Source organism: Halichoerus grypus, chromosome 11 (genome assembly GCF_964656455.1).
Source record: "Halichoerus grypus chromosome 11, mHalGry1.hap1.1, whole genome shotgun sequence".
Lineage (NCBI taxonomy): Eukaryota > Metazoa > Chordata > Mammalia > Carnivora > Phocidae > Halichoerus > Halichoerus grypus.
The window spans coordinates 80,118,452-80,140,079 of record NC_135722.1 but is presented as its reverse complement, the minus strand read 5'-3'; the positions used below and the strand labels follow the sequence as shown (position 1 = coordinate 80,140,079).

The 21,628-nt window shown below is 34.4% G+C and overlaps 1 protein-coding gene and 1 long non-coding RNA gene across 4 annotated transcripts in view; one reads left to right on the top strand and one right to left on the bottom strand.

The window, feature by feature from the left end:
* Positions 1 to 21,628, bottom strand: part of CNTN5 (contactin 5) — a 1,336,681-nt gene that overhangs the window by 116,860 nt on the left and 1,198,193 nt on the right. For all 3 annotated transcript variants that reach the window (XM_078058730.1, XM_078058731.1, XM_078058732.1), the window contains one exon: positions 4,517 to 4,637. In XM_078058730.1, the coding sequence (XP_077914856.1) occupies positions 4,517 to 4,637 (121 nt within the window). The remainder of the gene's footprint in view (positions 1 to 4,516; positions 4,638 to 21,628) is intronic.
* Positions 1 to 21,628, top strand: part of LOC144379455 (uncharacterized) — a 113,347-nt gene that overhangs the window by 91,045 nt on the left and 674 nt on the right. The window lies entirely within an intron of this gene.

Here is a 21,628-nt window from a genome sequence, read left to right as displayed (position 1 = left end):
ATTTTATATTCAAAATGCATTAGTAGGTCAAAATGAGACATGATCACCCATCATTGATGAGACATATTTAAGGTAATATAACTTTCAAACACTTATCAGGTACAAATTATTATTCTACATAATTTGCTTTCCTTCCTTTTAAAAATCACTGTATATTAACAGACAGAAATATGGATGCTTATTATTTTTGACTTCTAGTTCAAAATAAAAAAAACTGTGCATAAGAAAAAAGAAGGTCCCCATACTTGGATTAATGCTCTGCCATCATTGTCTTGAAATTCTTATGAAGTTTTGACCAAGGGGCTCTGCATTTTTAGTTTGCACTGGTTCCCACAAATTATGTAGTTCTGTAGCTATGCCTATGTTGTCTCCTAGTATTGCATTATTTCTCCTAAAAAACTGAAAGTTTCCAGGGAGCTTTACTTTTTTAGTGTTTCTCATGCCATTCCTAAAGATGCCTCTCACACTAGTGGCCATAAGGCCCCACAGAGGGCTGAGACTTTGGTGCCTTCATCTTTCCATCTATGTGCCTAGCTCAGAGCTTGATACAGAGCAGGTACTGAATGAATGGGTGAGTAAATGAATACCAAATTATCAATATATACCCGTTGACTTATTTAATTAACAAAACAGCCAAACTTTTAGTAGTTTTAGATTTGCAGTGAAAGGTGACTAGGTGGGTTGGGAGAGATTCAAGGTAAAATATTAAAGGAAAAAAGCTTTCTTGAAAAGAATAAATAGAATTGAATTGATGGAAAGTTTAAAGCAAGTAAGATTGAAAGACAGGTTGAACACCAAGTTGAATAAGAAGGGGTGAGTGGTTAAAAAACAGTGAGATATCTCTCAACAAGTTACATCCTAGGGTGGAGTCTTTCCTCTCAAATTCAATTTAATAAACATCAGATTCATTCTGTAAGTTGTAACACAGGAAATGAAAATTGTTGTCCAAGTTTTGAGAAAGGAGAGCATATAAGGTATGTATTCAGGAGGAGCCAAAGGATTATTGATTATTCTTTGACTATTCTAAGAGTTCTTGACCTACTGTTTTGTATTAATAAACAGAGTAATATGAATATAAAATTTTCATGAAGAAGTGAATTTTTAAACTTTCTTCTGCCTCTTGGTGGAATAAGCAGAACTCATGTTCTGGTCCCAGTTACCGCAGCTCAGCTAAACACATTTTATTCTTTAAACCAAGATAGTTTCCTACTCTTATATTGGCTTGGGAAAACATAATTCTAACATTCATTTTTGTAAAATAAAGTAACAAAAAACTAACACTCCTTTCTCTGGAGTCTTTAATATTGTGTTTGATCATCTCTCAAATTGCTTGGGAGTTATCAGTTCTTTACAAATCGTGTACTCTCCCATGTTACCTCTTGATGATCAATGTCCTGTGCCCTGGATAACATAATACAGTTCTATCCATCTGTAAAGAGGTTCCCTATAGCATTGTATAGTCTTACTTTCTGTTTTGTTGCTATATCACACTTGAATAAGTGACTTAAATTGTGCACAGATGTCCAGGTGTGGCTTTAACTTCCTTTTGTATTTCAGCAAAATAATTTATTTTAACATATTCATTACTTCTATTATGGCTCTCCAAATTATTTGTGGTGCTGCAATAATGCTGGTTCACTGAATATTAAATATGTGAAAGCAAGTGATTTTATGCTTCAGATGATTATTTATGGGAAAATTCAATTTTTGGAGGATGATAAAAATAGTGGAAAAGAGGTGAAAAAAGAACTGACATTCACAAGCAAAATGAAGCAACAGTGGAAACAAGCATTTGAGGGAAATATAGCTTTAAAGTAGTTAGGAAAACTCAGATTCTAAACAGGCAATGATGAGGTCTTAGGGCTACACACCTGAGCTCCAATTTGATGTCCTTATGAGGCCTGGAGAAAAATCTCAGGACTTGGTAAGATGCACAAAAGAATCTCATAAACTGTCTTTAATGGGAAAGGAGATGATAAAAAAATAGCTTCCATCAATCTTGGGGAACACAGATTTTTTTTCTCCCCAAATCCCCACTAAAATAGAATTACAGGGTTATAGAAATTTATCCCTTGCCACCCAAGAATGTTCCTCATGCTCAACATTGAGCAAAGTGAACTGCTGAGACAATCCAATGATGGTATTCTATAGGAAGATGTATGATGGAATTGTCTTTGCTGTTCCCATTTTTATGTGACACATACTTGAATAAATGCATTTTAAGGATTCTGCTGCTGGAATTGTAGCCATCATTAGAAAAACTCTATTTAAAATGCTCAACCTTTGTTCTGTACCCTGTATTATTAGAATTCCCCAAGTTTACAAATCAATGAATGGGAATGGGAGAAAGAATGGCAGGGTAAAACTATTTTGAGTTTTATTTCACAAGCCTACCTGGAAAACAGCAATAGTCAAATATCCAAGTTCCTTCAATTATCAGGAGCTGTTAACTTAACAAAAATAGTAAAAATAAAAAAAAGAGAGGAACCAAAACCCCTAGTTAAGTTTTTAAATCTGTCTAAGACCAACCAGGCAGAAAAGGCAAGCTATTTTCACTAATTTTAGATAAGTAAAGCAACTATATAATAGAACATTGGTGACTTGATCAAACTCACTTTGAATGAAAGCTTGAGTTGAATGTTGCATGAATATTCAGACAATAGCAACCTGTTTGAAATTTCTTTTGAGTGTAATTTCAACATTTATGCATTTTATCTTCTCCCAGGCATAAAGCCAAAGGCTAAAAGAGCAGAACACAAAAAAGCTGAACCTGAATTATGTTCTAAACCCTGTTGAGTCTAATTTTACTTACAAAGCAGAATGTTGGTTTAAATTTGCCCCTCACAACCCTGTAAAAATACCTAGTTTCTTGTTATCAACCTCTAAATTGTGTTATTCATTTGGAAAGCTCCAATTTTAGGAGCATCATTCTAAATTACTAAGCAAGTGCTACACAATAAATACACATAATCTAAAACAGACCACAGCAAGAGAAGAAAGCAATTTTCCATAAATTTGACTGCAATATGGAGCTTGCAATTCCATGAGCCTTATAACTTCAAAAGGCATAAAGGAAAAATTTTTACCTAAATGGAATATCATGAGAGGATGAGCACTTTAAAAGGTTGATGTTTTGTAAAAGGGTAATACAGATACACACTCTTGATATAAATTTGAAGAAAAGTTCAAATAACCTTTTGAATAGGAACACACCAAAAAAAGGACAAAGTGCCACTCACTCAGATGCACACTTGTTTCAAAACAATATTTTACTTGGATCAATGATGGATGCACTACCAAAAATCAACAAACCTTTGATAATACATACAACTAAAACAAAGAGATGATGAAGCTTACTATATGCCTTATGTTTCCTACTCAAGATTTTTATAATATTAACGAATTCTTAAACGTCATGATTGGAAAACACTTCAAGTAGATAAAAGACACGTAAATCTAAAATATAAGTTTTTGCTATAGATTGTGAATTTTTATTTGCAGAGATCATGCAAAGGGTCTTAGCATACAATACTCACATCACTCAAAATGTAATTGTTTAAAATCAAACAAGGAGAGGCACTAGGTGAGATTCTGTTAGTGTTCTAGTTCTTATCTTGAATTTAGTTTCATGGTATATTCATATTTGATTTTTCATTGAGGTATACACTTGTACACAAATAATTTGTGGGATTTTCTGTAGGTATATTGTATCTCAAACTAAAAGAAAGAAGAGAAAAGAAGGAAGGGAGAGAGAGAGGAAGAAGGGAAGGAAGGAAGGAAGGAAGGAAAAAAGGAAGGAAGGAAGGAAGGGAGGAAGGGAGGAAGGGAGGAGAGAGAGAGAGAGAAAGAATATGCACGCTAGGAGCTGCATTTCCCATACTGGGGAATAATGCGCTAAAAGAAATTAATGCTGTAGTCATTTACTTAATTCAAATAAGATGTAACTTTATAGGGTTGCAGAATTCGGCAGCCCAGTTCATAGTGGAAACCACTTAACTCTCATTTATGCACAGACTCTGTTTGACATTTTCAGACTTAAAAAACCCCTGTCACTGAACAGTGGCAAATGCCACCATATTAGGCATGCAGTTTTCCTGTTTTGGGAAGCAGAATTTAGAAGTTAGTGGAGGGAAAAAAAAAAATGCCTAAGGGTTCCACTAGCTTTGCATTTGAAAAACACATCTACACACAAACAAATTTTATCTCTTAGTCCGAGTATCTGTGGCTCCACTGTTTAAAATTTCTGTTTGGCATTAAGTTGGTGAAACAGTAAGTGACCCCTTACTACTAAAGGTGTTTTAGACACTGAAGTTGGATCTACAGGTTTTGTCTGTTACTAAGAAGCAGTTTTCTATGTGATCTTTTCAAAGGCAAAAGTTTAAGCAAAAATGACATATATTGTAAAATTGAAAGTAAAATGCACAGTACTGATGTGCTCAAAGTCCATGCATTTAAATTCCTTTGTATGATAATTTATGGTGATCATGTCTTCAGACTGCACTATTAGCATACTCACCCCTAACCAGAAGTTCTGCCTCATCTGACACACTGTCTGCTGTGGTCTGTACCCTGCAGCCATATCTCCCAGCATGCATCAGAAGGATGTTCCTGATCATTAAATCTGCAGAGGATGCTTGCTGAAAGAGGGATGAAGTGCCAGTTTAAAATGTTGCAAATCTGCCTAGTTCAAGGTGGTTTAAGGGGAATTTTGTACATTCAGTCATAGGGCCCATTTTTGTCCTTACAATTTATATGACAACAATACAGAAATCAAACATGCCCTATTTTAAGGAACACATGGAAGTTATGTTTTCAACGACTGCTAATAAAGAGCTTGAACATTAAATATTTCATATCATGATTCAGCAGCTACAATATTTAAGAAATATTTAAATATGCATAAACATTCATATATTTAAAAGTATAGGAAAAATAATCAGTGAGCCAAAATTATCGCTTTGACATTCAAAGACAGGCCTATATTGTGGCAAGACAATAGTTTTGAAAGGAAGAGCAACATGTGGAAATTAATTATGAGAAGATAGCAGTCCAAAGATTATCTTGTGCAGCTTTATTGAATGATTGCTTTTGTAAGTACACTGTAGGCAACAGAGTGAGAGTGCTTGGGTGAAAGATTGCTGGTCCCAAAGCCATGTGTCTTTACTTAACGAAGATTTATTCCTCCTATAACTGCCACCATCAGGGAGTAGGGTCAGCCTGTATTTCTGCTAATCAGTGTAGTTATGAAACACAAAGGAGTTTTGAAACACTTGATTCTTATTGGGAGCATGATGATTAGAACATCGTTGAAGAACAACTGCAGTTAAGGAGATGAATAAGTATCTTTTAGATGTATCAGTTCATGGGATTAGTGATGATCCTACACATTAGAATGACGGGTACAGACTTTCATTACTTAGTCTTGGCTTTCATTTACTCTATCAGGAAAGACAGATTTGTGTGTGTGTGTGTGTGTGTGTGTGTGTGTATGTGTGTGCGCGCGCACACATGCGCGCACACGCACATGTGTGTGAACATCCAAAGATCTGGAATTCACAACTCATAAGGTATTTTTTCAGATAACAACATAGCAAAACTCCAATACACTCTTCAGTTTTCATGTTGCAATAAAAAAATTGGCTGGAATGAGTGTAGATGCATATAGCTTGAAATGATATTTTCAAAGAACTCAACACTTCTCTTTAACAGTAGTTGAGTATATGAAAGGATGTTTAATGCAAGCCAAAGAGAAGCACTTCAGATTAGAGATCTTTTATTTTTTGATGGAATAGGTGAATTACCTTTAAAAAAATAGTGTATTTGTCCTTAGAGGGCAGTATCCCAATAATTACTTGAGTTTAGTTGCTTGCCTTTATTTTGATATAGACTAATGGGTTATATAAAAACCATAAAAGCAAGAAGAATTTCTAGAAATTCTTTGGATTCTTTTTTCCTTCCTTAGCGTTCATTGAAAGTGTGTGAAGTCATTGGAAGTTTTTACCTGTCAAATTATGTGTATTTACTTAAATGAAATGCTTAACTGTATACTATGTTTTAAACCACTTTTTTCTGGTATTTCGTTTCTGTTTTTTTTTTTTTTTTCCTTTCTATTGGTCTTATGATAAGAACTTCTAAAGGTATTGAAGTTTTCTCATGAAATAATTGTTAAGACATAGTCTGGTTTAGTCATTTACAAGGGAATGCTTCATGGTAAGAATGCATTAAAATGTCATAACAATTATTTCAAAGAATGTGATATTTGTCCAGAGAATGTCCTACGCTGCTAATTTCCTTAGGATAAATTGGTACTCATAAATTTCATTTTCCCATCTATACTGGACTAAGTGCTTACTTCTTTCAAATCTGAAAAGGAAATTTATACTTTAAAACTCTTTGATTTAATATGGGTAAACAAAAGCAAATCATAAACATCATAAGCTATAATTCAGTTTCAAATCAACATAATTTAATACTTATAAATAAGCTTTGATATTTTTATCACTTTATGTAGTATGGGTCCATCTTAGGTGTGAAAATTTCTTTTTCTCCTTGGATTTCAAAGAAGCTCTCCTAATAGGGTACTCAAATTAATCAGGAATCAATACATACACTCTGAACCCAGAATGGGGCGTATGTCTAATGGAAAAGCCAAGGATAGGTCCAGAAAATCATAAGGGACTTTTATTATTTCCAGAAATATGCTTCTGGAAGACTGTGCTTGGTATTTTTTGTTTTGTTATTTTTTTTATTTGCTTGTCTATTTTCTAATATCTCAAACTGATTGGTGGTAGTTTAACAGTGGAAAAAGTAATGATTAAAAGTCATTTTTCAGGCTCACATTTTTGAAAAATTATTTTATAAAATCACATTCTTGTGATTAAATAATTGATTGTCTTATTTTCCAGAACCTTTTCTTCCCAAATTATTGATTTCTTTTTGTCCTGGATAAAAGTCCTCAAACCTTTGTCCTTTCTGTTGAATTATAGTAAAAGAAAAGCTTAATGAGATTAAGATGAGTCTTCACTGAAAATCACATAAAGATTTGAGGAATTCAGAAGGGTGAGGTATAGATTATCTTTCCTATGCTGTCTTTTACTTGTTTCCTGCAATTAATAGTGTGCAATACTTTATTAACTGGCTGAAGCTCCATCACCATCTATCAGGAATAAAAAGTCTAGAGTTTATTGCATTTCTGTCAATGTCAAGACTATTTGAGGAGTTGAAATAGTCTCATTTTGGGCTCATCCCTTCTCTTTTGGATTATACCTACGTTATATTTTTACAATTCTAGACAGGGAAGATTAAAAGTAAAATGAATGGATTGTGAACAGTAAACCTAAATTACCCATTCAGTAGATTTACTGATCTTTCAAGAGAAGTAATGAGAAGAATTCATGGGGGAACCCATTATACTTAATCTCAATCCACAATATGCAGTTCCTGAGAGAGAACCTCCACAATTTAGTGCACTTTTAATGAAATGGTTACTTACAGCAGATGCTTGCTTTCTTAAGCTTAAACCTCATTTTCACTTTTTCTCTCTTAGGAGTTATTCTCTCTTTTCTTGTTTTGTTTGACACTTACTTTATATCCTGTCTTTTCCTTGCTGCTTTTTCTGGCTTTATGAATAAACTGTGTTACATGTTGTTTCAAATGAACTTCCCCACAACCAGTACTTAACATAATGCTCCAAGCATTGTGCACCTAGCATTGTGCATGCCACATAGCAGGAGCTCAATAAATATTTGTTGAATGGCTGAATAAATGAAGACTCTTTAAGAAAGAGGCTGTTACACTTGTTTTGGGCATAACATAATGCATAGACTAGTCAAATTGCCATATTGTACACCTGAAACTAATGTAACATTGTATATCAACTACACTTTAATAAAAAAAAGAACAAAGAAAGAGGCTGTATGTTTACTCTCTGTGAGAGCAGCAACATGGCTAAATCATTTACATTTCTTGGTCACATAGTCTCACTAGAGCAGTTGCTAGATTATTGTAATTTTTATTTATGGCTTTGAAATAATACAGGAACCGTCATCCTTCCACTCAAGTCCAAATCTTTATTGGCTTTCACTTTGACTAAATGTCCTCATCCCACATAAGACTGTTAGTTAAGACTTCTTAAAAATGGAAGCACATATAACTTTGCTGTTCAAAGTGTGTGCTGGCTCCTATTACCTTGTGGATTAAGTCCAATCTCCTCACTTCAACACAGAAGGCTCCTCAGAACATGATGCCACCTCCTATGACAGAATCCTGTGCTTCTACAGCCTTACTCTCACCTTTTCTCATCCATGGGACTATTTCCCATAATTCTGCCTGTTGTTCTGTTGCAGATGCTCTTTCTCCTTTCTTTGCCTGAGAAGATACTTTTAGACAGCTCAAAGGCCTTCTCCTTGGTAAAGTCTTTCTGGACTTTCTGGGCTAGACTTCATTAGCTCTGCCACTGTTTAGTTATGCTCATGTCTCTGAACTAGCACTTGATGTTCTTGGAAGTCACCCCCAAGGTCTACTATGGACAGTCCCAGAGCTGAGCTTGGTGCTAATGTAGCCAATGATCACTGGGTGAGCTGATGAATGCATGAAATGACTTGTTTCCTTCCTTCTCTGTGCCTGACATACCTCCTCATTCCCCTCATTTTTTTCTTTCAAAGAAGTTAGGATGGGAAATAAGAAAAGACCATGGAAAAAGACAGTGGAAAAAAGGCACTTAAAGAGTATATACAGATTTTAGAAAGACACAGAATTGTGTGAATTCTTGCTCTACCACTTATTAAATTTTTAATTTGGGAAAATTACTCTATCATGCAAAACTTCTCTCACAGCTGCAATGTGATAATGCAAGTAAAGCCCATAGCAATGTCTGGCACATAGTGAGGGTTTGATAAATGCTATCTGTTAAAGGGCACTATAATCACACTCTTAGCCAAGACAAATCTTTCTTTAATTGGTATTCACTCCTTTGACAAATGTCTATCAATGTTTTCCATAGATACAGTAATTTTTCTGATAAGTACTTAGTTTTATTTTATATATATATATATATATATATATATATATATATATATATATATATATCCGCTCCTATAAGGAAACTACTGCACTCAGAATAAGAAAACCTGAATTCTAGCCTTAGTTTAGTGACTTCCTAGCCCTGCAACTCTGGGAAAATCACTTTATTGAGATAATAACTGCACTATCTCTTTCATGAGGGAAATCAAGTGAAACAAAGTACATATATACATGAACTACTGGGAAATTCTTCAAAAGTGTAAAATATTCTTAAAGCTTTTTTTTTAAAGCAGGATTTAGCAGAATGCTGTGCACATACTAAGCACTCTGAGAATGTTTGCGGAATGAATCATCCAAACAACAAGATAGCTTAAATTGAGTATTCTTGTAAATAGGACTCATGCTGAATGACTCTATGAGAAGCCTGCTGGGGATGGCTGTGCCCTCATTTAGGGTTTATTTAACTTTCTCAAGAGGCTCACATAGGGCATTTCCAGCATCCCCAGCCCCTAACAGACATACAAACCATTCTTCTCTACAAAGCAAAAGTAACATAGCATATAAATTCTGTGAGATGGGATTTTAAAAATTTTTTCTAACATAAAAAAACTAGGTATCAGCTATGAGACATGGATTATGAGATATGATTAATGTTATTGACATAAACTCTTGAATACTTAAAAGATTTCCCTGGTACAGTATTTTTTTTCCCCAGAGGATGATTTGTTTCAAGTACCCTACCATGATAAGGAAATAACATACATATACATTATTTTTCTGTTTTTTTTTCCTTAGACCTTTATATAACAGGATTTACATTCATGATGGCATGGGTTTTAATATATTTTTAAAGAAAGCTGATATTAACTTGCATGCTTAAGTAATTGGACATACTCTCTGAAATAGAAAAATTAATTGCTACTAGTGAAAAAATACTAGACAAAATACTATTTGACAAAAACATATATGTCTATAATGATGAAATAGTAAATGCATGCAACAATGCACTGAAGACTGAAAATAGGTAAAAATTGCTCCCATTACTAGGACCTTGGTATTTAATTTCCAACACATATTCTAATAACGTACTTTTAAGTACTCAGAAAAATGCAGAAACAGCTTTACTTGATGACATAGGTTAAAGAGGAACGAGTTGATAACTCTTTGATGAACTCAGAATAGCCAGATATCCAAACTGGATCACTTAATATTATAAGCACAAAGTCATGAATTCATGGGATCAGTCCACTATCTTGGTGAAAATGAAGATTAGACATTAGGAAGCAGCTCAAAGCAAGAATATACAGGAAAAGTTATAATTAAATTTTAGTATAACAAATTTAAAAATAAAAATGTTAAGTCGTACTTATTTCCTCAATTACAAAACTGGATATATGAAGAATAATGAATGAATGACAAAATGCCATGTGCATCACATTAGTGTTCCTCCTTTCCCGAGTAGATATATAGGACTAGAGAATGTAATATCTAACATGTCAGTCGATGTCAGACTTAGGTGGTATGTTTGTTCCCTAATTCTTAAAAAAATGTCTCTGATCTGAATACATGTGCATTGACTCTCTTTTCCCTAGTGGTAGGTAATGGGCATTCCTTTATCTAAGATTAACATAAATGGGGCGCCTGGGTGGCTCAGTTGGTTAAGCGACTGCCGTCAGCTCAGGCCATGATCCTGGAGTGCCAGGATCAAGTCCCTCACCGGGCTCCCTGCTCAGCGGGGAGTCTGCTTCTCCCTTTGACCCTTCCCCCTTCATGCTCTCTCTCTCTCAAATAAATAAATAAATAAATAAATCTTAAAAAAAAGATGAACACAAATGATCAAGATAAAAGGGCTCTGCTATAGACTGTATGTGTACCCCATTTCCCCACTCCCAGGTCACATATTGAAATCTAATCCCCAATGTGATGTATTTGGAGGTGAGGTGTTTGGGATGTATAGTATGAATGGGAGTAGTGCCTTTATAAAAGAGACCACTGAGAGTTCTCTTACCCCTTCTATCATGTGAAGACATAGTAAAAGATGGCCATCTGTCACCAGACACTAAATCTGTCAGTGCCTCCAGAACTGTGAGAAATAAATTTCTGTTTTGTATGAACCACCCATTCTATGGTATTCTGTTACAGCAGTCTTGATAGACTAAGACAAGCTCTAAATGCCTATAGTGTCATTTCTATACTAATCTAGTTCATCTAAGTTAAAATAGGCATGAAACAGATAAGGTCATATAGTTTATCAGTCTATACTTTCTTGAACTTACTTGTAATTCCTTCCTAACTGTTGCTAAAGTGTATCTTACATACCTGCTAAGATTATCTGATATATTCTCCTTTTATTGTTTGGTGCAATTATCACTAATTAATTCAACAGCTATTTATTTCTTGGGCTATGCTAAACTTTGGGTTATACATATATAGACTCTGCACTTGAATGTCTAGTTTAATCCAGGTTTGATGGAAAAAACATAAGAAGAGAGTGTGGAGTAGCTTTCCTCATATCTGCAGCTAGGCTTGGAATAAATGTGAATGAGAGAAATGGGTGTGTTAAGCAAAATACTCAGGATCCAAAGAAAGATATTTTCTCTTTCTGTGTGCTTCATATAGTTGTAACAATCATCCCATGAACATTGACTTCTAAATTTAGGTTTCTAATAATAGCTTTCAAGCCACCTTCTTATATCCTCCATGTTATCCTCTGCCTGTTTCTCACTATTACCCATCTAACATGCCATTGCTAGATTCATCCTTCTTTAAAACTGATTTTATTTACAATTGCAAAATGTTCACTGGCTATCTTTACTTACTGCCTACAAGGTGACCCAACTTCTTCATGAGTACTTAAGGCTGGACTCAACCTACCTTGTCTCTTACTATAGTGGAAAATACACTCTCTGCACCTTTCCTCAAGTGGTTCCTCAGCGACCTACCAAAGTCTCCAAATTCTGTCTCACATGTTAAGGGCTTGTTTAAATCTTACTTTTTTTTATAAAGACTTAACTGACCACTAGGACTGGTTACATAATTTATGAGCCCCATTGTAATATGAAAATACAGGTCTCCTTGTCCAAAAATTATTAAGAATTTCAAAATGGTGTCAGGGGAGCACTACACCAAACACAAGACAATTCTCAGTGTGGGGTCCTGTGTTCTGAACCCTCCAAGCCATACTGATGTTGTCTGTGGTCTCCTGGAGCATATGTGCTTATTCTGGGCAATGGTGCTCTTTGGAATAAATATCAAGGAGTTGGCATACATCTCTTTGTAAACTGTAAAATGTCTATTTTTTCTCTACTTTAATGTTTGTATCTTTCTTTTTTAAAGTAAACTCTAGGGATGCCTGAGTGGCTCAATTGGTTGAGCATTTGGCTTGAGTCATGATCTCAGGGTCATGAGATTGAGCCCCACATGGGGCTCTGTACTGAGTGGGGAGTCTGCTTGGGATTCTCTCCCTCTCCCCCACCTCCCCTCTCTCATTCTCTCTTTCTCTCAAATACATACATAAATAAATAAATAAAAAATAAATAAATAAAATTGAAAAAAAATAAAAAAAATAGTAAATTCTACTCCCTAATGTGGGGCTCAAACTTACAACCCTGAGAACAAGAGTTGCATGCTCTACCTTCTAAGCTACCCAGCTATCCCTGTATTTTCTTTTCTATTCTATATTGACTTGGGCTTTTTCTCAATGCACATTAGCATAAAAAAAATAGAAATAGAAGATATTACATCTTCTAAAATTTTGTGTTAAAAATACAGTGATGTAAAAAGATAATAATCAAGATAGAGAATAAATGTTTTTCTTTAGAGTAAATTACACCATTGTCTAGTAATGGAATAATCTTAACTATCTTTCACTGAGCTTATGTTTCTTAAATTATTTCTCATTGATGTTACATACAGATGATAGAACTAGTCAGGAAAAATTTTGTTCATTCATGCATTAATATGTGCTTTGTAAACAGTTAGCAATGGCATAACCACTAAGAAATCTCCAGAATAATAAAACTTTATAACAGCTACATATTTTATTTTATGAGAGCTCATGGCACATGCACCATTATAAAATTATTCATTCACTCACTTATCATTTGTTAGAATATCTATTTTGTCTAAACAGGAAATTGCAAATACTTGGCATCTTTGAAATTACACCCTTCTTTACTCATAGTTAATATGCCTGAGCTTTGACCCAACCTATTCATTCTACTCAACAAAGAGCTTCAGGTGACTGGAGTTGTTACAAGAGATAAAATCCATCATATCTGAGCTGCACAGGCTATAAGATAAGATATCAATTATACCTTTGAGAAACTCACAATGCAATATTAGCAGTAGACAACTAGCTATAATACAATGTGATATGTTGAAGTAGTAAATAGTATAAAAAAAGTCATTGCAGGGTGTCTGGGTGGCTAAGTCAATTGAACATCTGACTCTTGATTTTGGCCTAACTCATGATCTCAGGGTCGTGGAATCAAGCCCCTCATCAGGTTCCACACTCAGCACAGATTCTGCTTGTCCCTCTCCCTCTGCTGTTCCCCCTGCTCTCGCTCTCTATCAAATAAATAAATGATTTCTTTTTTAAAAAAATCACTGCATAATATATCGATTTTAGTGTGGAAAGACAGTTAACAAATCATCAGTTAACCAATTCCTACAGCAGTTGAGAAAACTGAGGGCTAAAAGGTGTAGGTGACTTGTTCAAGGGCGAGTTAAGTGAGGAGATAGAGAAGAGCCTTGGGCACCTGACTCTTATCAAGAGTTCTTTTATTCTACTATTCTGCCTGTAAAACTAATCCTTATTCTGCTTAGACTTCTAGGTAATTTGATTCACCAGTATTAAAGCAAAATTTGGCAAGTGTGTCAAAATAAAATGGTTTCATGGTATAGTAACAACCATGAAATTATTAGAAATTAGTTTTCTAAATAAACCACAGAATTATTCTGAGAGTGCATTCTTTTATGACTGTCTTTTATCTACCACATCTAGATATGAAATGCAATATCTCCCTTTGAAATATTAATATATATGACCCATCAACCTCATTTGTTCATGGCATTATTCACCTTTTCTGTGATCATTAATCCAGAATCAAGAGAATCTTCTATAGGTGACCCACAAATGATTAAAAAAAAAAAAAAAAAGCCATTGGCAGTTTATGGTGACACGTCTTTAGTTGAAGGAGAATTGACCAAACTTGACTTCCTAACCTAAGTGCATAATTTAGATGGGTCAGTATTTTACTGATACATCAATGTTTCTGTTCTCTTTTTTCTAGTCTCATTCTCAATTTATCCTTTAAGGTCAGCACTATTTTGTTACACTATCATATACAGGTTTCCAGAATAAACTGAATTTTATCCTGCTACTGATTTTACAGTGCAGCATAGTCGATATCTCCGTGCAAGTCTAGTCCCATACTGGCTATGGGAAGAGTGATCAGACAACTGTCTGTGGGATTTCTATTTCTTCCCTGAAATTAGCAAAGCCCAAGCATACAGAATATAGTAGCTCTCATCTCACTCATCAGTTAGGACTAGTATTGATCTGGTACTGTTATGAAGTCCTAAAGTGTCGGGCATATGGTAGACCACTCTGTGTTTCATTGATTTTCACACAGAACTTTAAGAATTAGTCTGGAATGAGGCCACTTTGTTTGCCTGTCTTTGTTTTACTTGGGTCACTTAGATTCAAGCAATTTATCATCCTGGGTCTCTGGCATGTTGGGGGAGGCCAGGGAGATAAATACTGAGTCTAGAAGACTAAACCAGAAGAGATCTACCTGCTCTGATCTACGGCTTCTGTTTCTCTCTTCTCCCTGTCATTGGTTAATGACACATTTGTTTTTGATCTTAACTATTACTCCTTCTGGGACATGGATTCTACCCCTGCCTTTTGATCCCCAACCTCTCTGTACAGTAAAATATCTGCCAGTAATTGGAATGGAGCTTTAATGCTCTATTATGAATTAAATTTAGTATCCTGAGATTCTCTTCACTTCTGCCCTGCTAGTGTTTCTTCTCTCCCGTTAGTTATCCCTTTTCCCTTTCAGCAAGACATTGCACTAAGATGTATTTAAAATTTTCACCGAGTCAGTGGTGAGACCTATTCTATTTTATTATGGCTAACCATAATACTATACTGTAGCAAATCTCTCACAATCTGTTTTATACTACATTGGTTTCTGTGCTTTATGGTGACACCTTTTGCATGTAATGTTGCTCAAAGAACTTATTAGGCCTAGGACTTAGCTTCTTGTTTACTGTGGTAGACTAAAGATGTTCACATAGATTTTTGTACTTGTTCTCTTGAGAGGTGAAGTCTAATTTCCTAGTGCCTGAATCTGGACTGGTCTCAGTGACTTTTTTATTAATAGAATATGGCAGAAATGATATCTTGGAAATTCTGTGGCTATATCATAAGAAGACTTGCAACTTCTTCCTAGGCCCCCGGAACATTTTTTTTTCTGGGGAAAGCCAGCTGTCATTTAAAAAGTCAGACTCTCCTGATGCTGTCATCCTATAAAAAAGGCTAAGCTATTTATGTGGAGAGACCTCATGGAGAAAGAGAGAAGTCCAGAGATTCCAAGTTTTAACCATTCTAGCCCAGCCACCTGACTTGTGAGCAAAAAAAATCATCTTGGGCATTCTAGCCCTGGCATAACTGGGAATCCGTCTAACAGCCAGAATGGAGGCTTAAGACACATAGTACTTACTGACCTATGCAGGCCATCTCCAGCCACTTGGCTACCCCAGCTGAAGGCTCAGCCATTGTGGAACAGATTCAAGCCATCCTTGGGTTTCAGGCCATCCTTGCTGTAAAATAACAGCAAATGCCTGATATCCTGACCCACAAAATTGTGAGCAGCACAAAATAGTTGTCATTTTATAACACTAAGTTTTGGAGTGCCTCCTTGTACGGCAGTGAATAACCATAAAATAATTTGGTACCTAGAAGGGGGTACTGCTGTAACTCAAGTCTAAACATGTGGCATTGGCTTTGGGGTTATTTTCAGAGGCCATGAGGACAGTATTAATGATAGCTGGAAGGATCTCAAAGAGACTATTGATAAAGGCTTGACAAACAGTGAAGAAACTGTTATAGGATACTGAAGAAAAGATGAAACTTCATGCAGTGCTGGAAAAGTTTGGCAACATAGTCACCGGAGATAATGTGAACAACACATTATTCACAGTGAACAAACTTTGAATTTGCTTAAGGGGATATTTTCAGGAAGAAAATTAAAAGTACCAACATGTTTTTTTAGCTATATAAAAAATGAGCTGAAAAGAAAGAATCACCCATTTCTGAAGCAGAATACTGAAGAAATCTGAAGAAGCCAGGACTCTAGATTCAAAAACCAAACTACTTCTCATCTTCAGTCTCACCCAATGGTAAAGGACTAGCAAAGTAAGAAATGGTCTTGGCAAACATCAATCCAGGGTGCTACAAATAAAGTATGTCCTCAGGTAAAGATCCCAAGTGTGTGGGTATAAGACCCTTTGTTTATACCAGAATATTTTCCCACAATGTCCAGACCCCCAGTTCAAGACAGGGAAGAACCCAAAGAAACTTAATGGAGGCTGGGAAAACATTGAGGAGATTGTAATTAGAGGCTGGAACAAAAGTACCTGAGTTATGAACTGGCAGAAAAATTAGCAAAACACTTGCCTGTGGTAATATGGAATATACAAAAAGGTTCCTAATGAAATTATGGATCAAGTTAAGGACATTTATAGAGAAAATGAGTATTGAAAGTGTCGACTGACTGGCTTCTTTTATTTATCTGTGGTAATGTATAAGAGAAGTGACTTGATTAAAAAAAAAAAAAAAGACTATCCTCAGGGAGAAGTTAGAGGAAGTATTTCCAACCTAGAACTTTCTGGGTTGAAAAACAAACTTATTTCTCATTTCATCTTCTTGAGCTATAAATGGACTGAAAAAAGAAAAGGCCTTTGTATCCACTGAGTAAATATCACCCTAAAGGCATTTTTAACTATATTTTGATCTTGTGAGTATCAACCATAGTTGGAATTCATTCTTATAAATAAAGATGATAAATAAAGATGATATTCAGTTCACTAATATACCCAGTGTCTAGCACAGTGTCTGGCACATTTCTATGCCTCTTTGCATATATGGAAAAAATATGGTTTATTATGGAATCATTGCTATGGAATGTGTTGACAGTTTGAAAGAAAAAAATGAGCAAGAATAGTGGACTAAACTTTTTGCAAAAACAAAATAATATTCCAAGTGGAATAATTAATTTTATATAAGAATTTCTAAAGATGAATTTGCCAGTTAAATATGTAGCTGTTCCAAGTTTTCCTTCAAAATTCAAGTTTTTCAGGTATTCACATTTTATTTCAATATTAGTAAATATTTTAACAAGTACAATCTTCAACAAATAGCTGTATTATTTCAACTATGGGTTTCATGAAGAAATACTATTCTTCTCCTAGCCTAATTTGATAGTTACTAATGTTTAGGAACAAGTTTCTTACTGAAAAAGTACTTCACTGTAGAAGAAGGCAATTTGGGTCACAGCATCCATTTAAGCATTGTCTTTCACAGTCATGAAGATTCTCATCAACGTCAAAAATACTTAGAATTTAGCGAATTTAAACACATCAATGTCAGAAAAGACTATTCAAACTATTGCTTAGATTGTGAGCTACAACAGCAATCTTCCAATGAAGATTCAAACAGAAGAATAGTTCTGTTAAAAGGTCAAATTGAATAAATGTGTCAATCAAAAGCCAACTATGAAAAGTTCAAGGTCAAGGACTTTCTGTCAAATTCAACTGACATTTTGAAAGCCAGTCAAGATATTTTATCACAGAAAACTCATTTTTAATAACAAGGATTTGCAATTTTGTGAATGAAAATTCACCAATTATTTAACATATAAAAATCAGACTTCACTCAAATCTTAAAAATCATCACATTTTACTACTTATCACTCATCTTTAACTATGTAATACAGCTTCTGATATTTCAAGGAATACTTACAAGACTCTTAAAAGCTGCACATCTGTGAATTGATAACAACACCAATAATCATATGCATATCATATATATTTTGTCCAAAGATTTCACATTAGTAGGGCTTGAATTTTTCATTATATGTGGATTTGTGTGCGTGTGTGTGTGTTTATGCTGGTCATAAAAAATAAGACATGCTGATCTCTTCTCCAGAAAAAAGGACATTGTTCCATTTTCTAAGATATTGTTGCTTTTAGAGGAAATCTTTATTTAGCTTTAGAGGAAACTTTTATTATTTATCAAGGTATTATATATATAAATATATTCTTAGCCCTAGGAAAGAATTCTGATTTGAGATTTTTTTTCCATTTTGGAACTCTTTCAGCATAGAGATTTGTCCAATTCTAAGAACATCAGGAGATTTTGAGATATCTTCCATTAATCAAGTAGGTATTCAATATTTAATAAAGAAAAAATGTGATTTTTGTAGCTATCAGTGTTCCCTCCTGAAAAAATGGTTAGTGTGCATTAAAATTTTTAAAAATGATTTCACTGTTATTGGATACCATATCTGGAGACTTTTTTGGATTTTAGTCTTTGAAAATCACAGAACTTTAAAATTAGGTAGAACATTAGGAGTCATTGACTCTAACATTTTCACTTTGAAGATGAGGACTCTGAGAGGTGACATTACTCATCTAATGTAATACAGCTAAGTAGGAACAAAGCTGGGCCCACATCAAAAACTCTTGAAACCCTCTCCCAACCTGATCTAGCAATCTTTTACTATATAATGATGTCACTAAGTAGCATAATTTGATACTCTATCATTTCTGTGAAAATTCTGGCAGCAACTATTTAAAATAAAAATAATTTATTCTTTTACCCTGCAATCCATTCGTGGAAATCTATGCCATAGAAAAGAATTTGTTAATACACACAGGTACAAAGGTTTAGAGATGTTTTCTGTACCATTCTTCATAAATGTCTCAAAACAGAAAACAAAGTTAGTATTTATTAATAGGGAAATGGCTAAATAAATTAAGGTATAGTCATACCATGGACTATAATATACCTATTGAAAAGAATGAATTAGAGATATGTAAAGTAACATGAAGAATTTTCAGCATTTTTGAATGAGTAATGAGATGCAGAACAAGTATTTAAAATGTTTCAATTTAAAAAATAATAAAAATATTCCTGTACATATATGATTTGTCTAGGATTATAGTAGGACAGAGGAAAACATAAAAAGTATAATATTAGGATATTAACAAGCTTAACTAGGTATGCCTTCTTGAGGCATCTGTTAACAGGGTCTTCACATTTTCTTTTGCTAAATGTCAGACTGGTCTAGCACTATGGTTGTAGGTTAGCCTCTATAGCTGTGTTATGTTCGTCTTCATGTGATATATTGCTCTCCATATTCTTTTAAAGTGTCTTTGCAAAGGTCATATTTTGTTAATCTTAGGGAAACTGCTTCAATGTTGTCTTGCTATTATCTGCTCTCCATGCAGCTCAATCCAGCATAATTGTATAAATGCTGGCAACTGCATTCAAACCTCAAAAGCATATTACCTTGCTTTTAACATTAAGAAATACTGGTGCGGGGCACCTGGGTGGCTCAGTCGATTAAGTGGCTGTCTTGGGCTCAGGTCATGATCTCAAGGGTCCTGGGATAGAGCCCCATGTTGCGCTCCTTGCTTAGCGAGGAGTCTGCTTGTCCCTCTCTCTCTGCCCCTCTCCCCTGTTGTGCGCGCTCTCTCTCAAATAAATAAATAAATAAAATCTTAAAAAAAAAAAAAAAGAACTCCTGGTGGGTAACGTTGATGACATAGTAAATGTAAAACTTATGATGCTAGGTGAGACATTAATGGCTGGTTAAGAATTTCTAGACACATGGAAGATGACATTTTATAACTGTTTTTCAGATCTTTAGATTTGACTGGAACTTGATGTCCCTAGGGTGTTCCAAGCTGATAAAGTTAATCTTTATTTTTGGCTTGATCAAGAACACTGTACTATGTGTCAACCACCTAGAAATATTCAGTTATATTTCTTTAAATTTATTTTGGCTGCAGATGGGATTTTTATGCAGACCCATACACAACCTATTTTTGAGTTATCTTCTGGTATATTAAGCCATCCAGTTGAATTGATTTTTCAAGTCCCATTGATTTCATATAGTGAGATTGTAATCATTACTAAATAAATTCTTGGAGGATTTCCTGAAGGACTTTGATGGTATTCATGATATTCTTTGGTGTTACCAGCTAAAAAATCAACCTCATGGAAAGTTAATTTTCTGCCATTATGTTCACAGACAGAACCTTCACCTCTGAGTTAGAAGTTCAACAAAACTGCCTAATGTGCACTATACTAATTATAAACTTTGTCAGGTTTTGCATGTCTTAATATACCTTAGTCATCTTTGTATTTATCTTCAAATATATTTTGGAAGTTCCATATTGATACATTTCATATGAAACAGAATTATTAAATGTATATATAACTTGAAAATGATATGAAGTTGAACTAGTTAATTTTTTCACCTTTACTATTTTCCTTGGATTAGCCTACTGTTATTATAGCTTTACAGGATAAGCTTCTCATTTAATTCTAGATTGTGAGCAGTTTTATAAATATTTCCATTCTCTTCAACAGTTGAAGCTGTAGCAAAATCAATGATAACAAAAATTATGATACCAACAATTCGTAAAAATTATGATACCAACCAACAACTGGAAATGTTGGCTAAAACAGCCTATGAATTTATTTTGGGTTTGAATATTCAGTATGTTCCTCTTTTTGGATATATTCATAATCTTTTCAGCATTAATTAGTCATATATGTGCTTTTGTTCTTATCAAAATATAACTAAGCACAAAAATCACTACCACCAATTTTTGGAGGAGACATTTAACATGGATTATTTTAGGATAGATAAGGTAGCAAATATTATAATTATCTTCAGAATATGCTATTTTCCTGACATGCTGATTAATTCATTTTTAATTGAACAATTAATATTTCTCTGTTAATTTCTTTTTTTCTAACTGTTGCCAATTTTCTATTAACAAGTAAAGTGTTAAAATTCCTAATATTTTAAAAAAGAGAACACAAGCCATATAAAATAGAAAAATGACTTTGTATAGCCAGATCAAGTGCTTTGGATTAACTTAATTCAATAAAAAAGAATTAATTCAGATAGTGACTACATAGTCAGAGCAGTTGATATACTTTGTGTTGGTAGTGACAGCATGTTATTTTAGTGTTGTGCAAATGATTATGTTTCTTAATGCTCATTTTTCCCCTACAGAATACCACATGTATGATCTAGCTTTTAGTTTTGTCTTAAAAATGATACCACAGTCGAAGTTAAGGATCATTTGGCCCTGATAATTGTTTAGACTGTGTGGTAGACTGTTGCAGTAATGGCCCCAAAGTTTTCATGCCTTCTTGGATCCACACCCCTAGGTAACCCCCTCCCATACTCACTGTACCTCATGAAGTGACTTGCATTAGTCAATGAGACATTAGCAAACATGGAACAAACAGATGCTTGCAATGTGCATGTGCATTTGAGATTGCTATTTTGGAACC